This window comes from Telopea speciosissima, chromosome 6 (genome assembly GCF_018873765.1).
Source record: "Telopea speciosissima isolate NSW1024214 ecotype Mountain lineage chromosome 6, Tspe_v1, whole genome shotgun sequence".
Lineage (NCBI taxonomy): Eukaryota > Viridiplantae > Streptophyta > Magnoliopsida > Proteales > Proteaceae > Telopea > Telopea speciosissima.
The window spans coordinates 48937701-48944464 of record NC_057921.1 but is presented as its reverse complement, the minus strand read 5'-3'; the positions used below and the strand labels follow the sequence as shown (position 1 = coordinate 48944464).

Genomic DNA, 6764 nt, shown 5'->3' with positions numbered 1-6764 from the left:
CTAAACCAACGAACCTCAAATATTGGATTAAAAAACTACTATACGGAAGTCAGAGGATATACATTGATCTGTTGAGTTGGTATGATGGGAGCTGATTTATGAGGAACAATAAAGACATTAAGAAAATTAAAATTCTTAGCTCTGTAATAAATAATGATTAGCATCACTAACATAGATTCAGAAACTTTATTACATACAGGTTTGAGAGACACCATTTTCTATTCAGTGTTAGAAAATTCTTTATTGATTGAGAGTTACATATTCTCAGATGTTGGATTTGTTGCTTTGGAAGAAGAAGAAGAAGAGCAAGATAAAGTTCCAAAATGTTGAGAATGTAGAAAGTATTTACATGTGCTATTTATATAATCCTTCTCCATAACATAGATTAGTCAGCCATTGACATCAACATTATCCAGCCATGAAACTATCTGCTGGGTTGAAGGCCTCATTTTAGGGGATGCATCCAAGCAAAGGCACGCTATCTCAAGAACTCGTAACATTTCCTTATAATTTTGCTTGTCATAGATGAGTGGATCAAAAATTTCACTTTCCCTCTTCTCCTTCTTCATCTGAAGCATCCATGAGATCAAATCCCGGCATCCTTTTGGTTTGCAGATATCCATCGGTCTCCTTCCTGTAAGTAGTTCCAACAGAACAACTCCAAAACTATATATATCACCCTTATATGTGGCCACAGAGGCTTGACCATATTCAGGAGGGATGTAGCCCAAAGTTCCAACAAGGTCGGTTGTCACATGAGTGTCATAAGGAAGAATGAGTCTAGCAAGTCCAAAGTCAGCCAAATGAGCTTCAAAGTTCTCATCTAGCAGGATGTTACTTGACTTGATATCACGGTGCAGGATATGGGGCTGACATGATTGGTGTAAGTATGCCAATCCCCTTGCTGAACCTTGTGCTATTCGAAGCCTAGTCATCCAATCTAGTGAGGAAGCTCCATCAAGCTTTTCATGCAACCAGTAGTCCAGGCTTCCATTTTCCATGTATGAGTAGATTAATAGCCGGTCATTTCCATGCATGCAATAACCTTGAAGGAGGACAAGGTTCTCATGACGAGCTCTTGAGAGGGCTTCAACTTCAGCTTGGAATTCCCTTTCCATCTGACCACAGTCACCAGAGAGCCGTTTGATTGCAACCTTCTTCCCATCTGGAAGAGTAGCTCTATAGACAAGACCGAAACCGCCGCATCCAATTATATTTGCTTGGTCAAAGTTATTAGTGGATTTTAGCAGGTCATCAATGGAGAGCTCTTTATTATTCTCCTTGTGGAACAGAACCAGCAGTCTTGATCCCAATTGCTCCAACTCTTTACTGCTGGCATCAATGCATTCTTCCTCAGGGTCATCCCTTCTCCTACAGTAAGGCATTGACATGATCAAAGCCACAAGAACAAGTAGGAAAATTGAACCCAAACCAATCCCTACAGCCATTCCAACAATAATCCCCTTGTTTCTCGCTTTTTTTGGGATCGCTGCAGGACTCTGATCAGCAGAACAAGGGCCAGAGCGTTGACACAGATCCTTGTTCCCTTCAAAGCTTGAACTTGGGAAGGTCAGGAACTGACCTCCTGATGGTATCCTGCCACATAATTGATTATAAGCAACACTGAACTTCGAAAGAAAGCTGAGATTGACCAAAGAATCAGGTATGGTTCCTGACAGATTATTATGTGACAAATCCAAAGTCTCCAAATTTGTCATCATTGACAACTCACTGGGAATGTGTCCAGACAGAAAGTTTGATTTCAGATCCAAAACAAGGAGTTCCTTCAGTTTTCCAAATTCTGGCCAAATTGATCCATTGAGCATGTTATTGCTCAGGACCAACGAAGGAGGGAAGCTACCAATCTGATTATACTGCAATGCACTTCCAGTTTGGTTCCGTTTGATGAAAAATGGAAAGTCAGGTGAGGGCTCGACTGAGATAGTGCTGTTGATGAGGCTCTCCAGTGTAGTCAAGATTTTAGGGATTTCTCCAGTAAGAGAGTTGTTTGATAAGTCCATATAAAAGAGAAATTTCAGCTCACCCAACCAATCTGGAATGTTTCCACCCAACTGGTTCCACGAGAGATCCAAAAGCTGCAAATTGGTGCAGTTACTCAACCATGTCGGAATCGAACCTGTGAGAGCGCAGTTTGGAATAATGAGGGTATTCAGGTTCCGAAAGTCTAGGTTTGCATCTAAAGGCATTCCTTCCTTATGGAAATTCGATGTAAGAACCAGAGTTGTAAGATTTCTGCATTGTTGTAGCACCACAAGAGCAGCTGAAAGATTGTAGAGGTTGGTATTTGAGAGTGACAGGTAAGATAGTACATGGAGGTTTTTGAAGCTCTCGGGTATTTGGCTGTTAATATTGTTCCGGGCGAAATTTATGGCTCTCAGTTCTTTACAGGAGGAGAGAATATCAAGGATTGGACCATGGAATTGGTTAGAACCCATATCCACGGAGGTGAGAGAAGCCATGGCTGAGCAATTAAGATTGAATGAACCACTTAACGAATTGTTCCTCAGATTAAGCGAAATGATGGTTGGGGAATTTGACAAGGAAATAGGTAAGCCACCGACAAATTGATTTGAATAGGCTGAAAAACGTTCTATCTCTCTAAGGCGGTCGAAAACATCTGGGATTGATCCAGAGAAGTTATTGGTGGAGATATCCAATTCGATAAGGTATGTCAGGTTACCAATCTGATCACTCAGAGACCCAGAAATCATGTTATCCTGAAGATACAATGTCCTCAACTTTCCTAGCAAAAACAAATCCTGAGGCAAACTCCCAGATAGATTATTTGAGTTGAGAATAAGATGTTGTAACGAAGTACAATTGCCAAAACCATAAGGAAAACTTCCAAGGAAGTAGTTCATGGAGAGATTAAGAACTTGAATTTGGGTCGAGTTAATACAGATACCAGTGTCAATGTCACCCTCAAACAGATTCTCAGAAAGGTCAAGATACTCAAGAGAGGGTAGATCAGTCTCAAGAGGAAGCAAGCCAGAGAAATAATTATAGCTCAAGTCAAGGACTGTCAAGTTCTGCAAATGAAATAGATTGGAAGGAACAGTACCTTTGAAGGAATTGTGAGAGAGATTCAAGAATCTCAGCTGATCCAAACCAGCCAAGGATTCGGATAAATTCCCTTTCAATTTTTTTCTCCCAAGCTCCAAACTAACAACCCTTTTGCCCGAATCTGTAGAATTTGAAGAGCAATTGACGCCAACCCAATTACAGCAATCAGAAGAACCACTACTGCCCCACGAAGCAATTCCTGATTCCAAGCCCTTCAAGAAACCCTCCAATGCTATGAGGTCTTTAGAGTTGCAGGTCACGTTCTGAGAATTCAAGACCCGAGCTTGGAAGCAGAAGCCAAGGATAATTATCAAAACCCAGAAATTTCCAACACCCATCTCGAAAAACAGCCTTTCAAGGAATTAATGAACGGGGGCCATCCGTTGCAGAATCAAAACCCATTCCCAGTAAAACCCATTTCAGCTATTGGAATTTCTGGTCTGGGTTTTATGATTTCTTCTATATTCTTCAAGATCAGAAGAACAAATAACCAATATAACAAGGAGAGTAGTAGTTTCAATGAAACTAACGAACAGAGAAAGAATATTTTAACAGAGACGAAGTAGATTGAACGGCAAAGGAAAGACGAACTTGTCAGAAAGATTGAGAGAGATTAGCTTTTGACTTCTAACCGTTTTTTGGGACTCTGAAGCTCTGATCGAGGCTTGTTAACTTGGCTCCTGTCTGCGTGTAGAGAGAGAAAGAGGACTTTTGAGTTGTGGCCAGTGAGCCATTGATGAGCTTGTGAACTCTGTTAAAACGGTCATGCAGTGACCGGTTGAACCGGTCTGAGACCGGCTATAGGCGGTACTAGCGCTACGCGACGAATTAAGAAAAATAAAAAATAAAGTCAAACTCTATCTGCGTTCCTACACGTGCTCTGCATCATTAAAATCTAACCCGGGCCGCCGTGGCTCACCTTTAATGTTATTGTATAACAGACGCTTATGGCGTAATTGTCTAATCCTGCGCACTCCCTTAATGGGAAAGTAGGTATGAGGTTATTGTATCATTATAAAACTGGTTGGACCGGGTCCTAATTTAGTTCTGCTGTTTTGATGACTTATAATGGGAAAGAGATCACTGTCTGGGTCTCTAGAGTTTGCACATGCACTAGTTAATGAGAGTACATATTTACGTAAGCATTGCCTTGGACGAGAATTTTGCATACTCATGCGCTTCGATGTGCTTAGTGTAAGAGCCATGTGGGCTACGCGACCAGCTAGACTTCTTTTCCCATTAATAATTGAGGCATTTTGTATGAACAACAATGGCAAACAAAAGCCCCAAAGTCAGATAAACCATAGCAGTAATTGGAGAGGAATTGAATAGGGCCCACCGTGGACTAAATACTTATCTTGTGGGCCAGAGTGGAGGGCTAATGAATTGTTAATCCCTAAACCAATGACATTTATGTCATGTTTTGACCGTTGTCCCTTTTTTTTTTTTTTTTTTTTTTTTGTTGACAATTGAAGTTAAATGGACCAGTGGGAATGGAATCTTAACAAAATGAAATGAATATGGAATCTTATCAAAATGAAATGAATTGAACGAAGAAGGAGTGGAAACAAATCATTTTACTCTGACCATAGTTAGTAGATTTGACAAAGTATATATGGTCAGCCTAACTAAATACGTTTATTTAGTTGGTAATTTTATTTAGTTTGACTTGGATTGTAGTTTTACAATTCAAACGGAGTTTGCAAAGTGGTAAAATAGAATTTTGAAAATCCTAGATTATTCTATCCCAAAAAAATAACATTGTTTACTTTGAAGAATGCATGCCAATATAATTTGCGGGGGTGGGGGAATTTGTACACGGTTAAACCAGGATTTTAGTAATCGATATTGATATCGATATGGATCAGCTGTATCAGTCTAGATTGGTTTTGTTTTCATCAAAAAGTTAGTTTATTCATTTCTACCTCTATCCATACTAATCCATCGATACAGGATCGATCAGGGTATGAATCGGCCAGATCAGCCAATCCGATAGTGATACCTCAAACCATGGATTAAAGTTGAATTTTTCAAATTTACTAAATGATCTATGTAGACAATCCATATCCAATGGTAAAAGTTGCCACTTCATTTTGTTATGTGACAGATAGAATTAGATGGGTCACTAAAGATAAGCTTAACTATACTTAGATAGTGAAGTGGCAATTTTTCCTATTAGATTTCGATAATAAATGGTAAGGTAAAAATCAAAATTCCCAATGTCTAAACACAATTATTTAAACATGGAAGATGTTGTGGCTATTCCGTAGAGTGAACATGAATTAGTGACATGTCCAATTTTAAAGCTTAATTCAATCAAATACTCTTTTCTGTCTTGGAATGCATCCACATGTATGTCATGCATGCCTACTAGTACCTCAATCACTTCTCTCTCTTGATTTTATCATGTTTAATTTTGCAACTAGGAAAACTCAATTTGGGTTCAAAGTTGACATTTGAGCAGAGAACCTTGGAGTCTCATTGTCTACAAAATTTCACTTATTTGAAACGTTGTAGAATAAACATGCATACAAGGAATTTGTTTCTAGTCTACCAATTCAGAATAATTAGATGAAAAAAATTGTTTAATTTGTTCTGTTAATTCAAAAAAAATTTGATAATATTTAATTTTGAATAATTAAGACAAATGTTAGAAAAAGAATACATTTATAGGGGTGCAAGTTTGGCCTAGTAAGACCTAGCCCACCCAAAGATTTCAAGACCTTGTGTCAAGCTTTTTAGCTTGCATGAGTTGGGATTTCCAGTAGCGGTGTCAATAATGCCGGGCTGGCCCGAACCCGCCCTGAGCTCGGCCCGGACCCGACCCTGATCTGCCAGCTCGAAGGGCGGGTTAGGGGTGGAGATTTTGGCTGACGCTGGCAAGGTCGGGTCCGGGATAAGACCCCGGGCCCGGACCCGACCCTGTATTAGGTATAGGCAATGTAGAGTTGTAATAGTGTATCACTTTATCACTGAAAAGACAAAAACGCCCATCTCTTGAGGGTAAACTAGTGAACCCTAATACTCAATTTCGTTTTCACTATTCATCCTTGAGGAAGGCACCGCTCGAGACATCCAATTTCGTTTTCACTCTTCAGCACTTCCTCCTTTCCTGCTACGATCAAGGCATTGCTCCTCCACTCAACCTGCTACGGTGCTCTCTTGACACAGGTATGTTCATGAGCAAGCTAAGCTATGATTGGAATTATCAAGCTCAAATATAGCTAGGAAAACAAAACACAGTCAATGCAGAGGCCTTGCTATGTCGTACCCTTGTTACCCTTTCGAAATTATCCTTCCCTTCATCTCTATTTCACCTCTTCTTCTACCTCCTTCCCAGGTTTTCTTTCTTACTGTTTTGGAGACCAAGATCGAATCCTGGGAAAGAGGCAAAAATCGCATTAATCTTTTTGAAAGGCCTGCCTCCGAGGATAAACAATTCTGAAAGGGATTCCTCTGTGATATTGTGTTCAGCTATTTTGTTTCACGGAAGGAAGGAAGGAAGCTAGTGATTCAAATTTTGAAACTTCGGGGATCTTCTAGTTTTTTTTTTTTTTCCTCCTCCTGAGATCGTTTGTTCGTTGTTTGACTGGATATCGTTCAGAAACAGAGATCCTGGTTTTGGTTCCTCGGAAGGTTTCTGTATTTGTAGTAGAGAATAGAGATTGAGCTACAAAGAA

The 6764-nt window shown here is 39.8% G+C and overlaps 1 protein-coding gene across 1 annotated transcript; it reads right to left on the bottom strand.

Moving 5' to 3' along the window:
• Window positions 1–351: 351 nt before the first annotated feature.
• LOC122665327 (phytosulfokine receptor 1-like) lies at window positions 352–3689 on the bottom strand. Its single transcript, XM_043861445.1, has one exon. The coding sequence runs from the start codon at window positions 3420–3422 to the stop codon at window positions 390–392; it is 3033 nt and encodes a 1010-aa protein (XP_043717380.1). The 5' UTR covers window positions 3423–3689; the 3' UTR covers window positions 352–389.
• Window positions 3690–6764: the final 3075 nt, after the last annotated feature.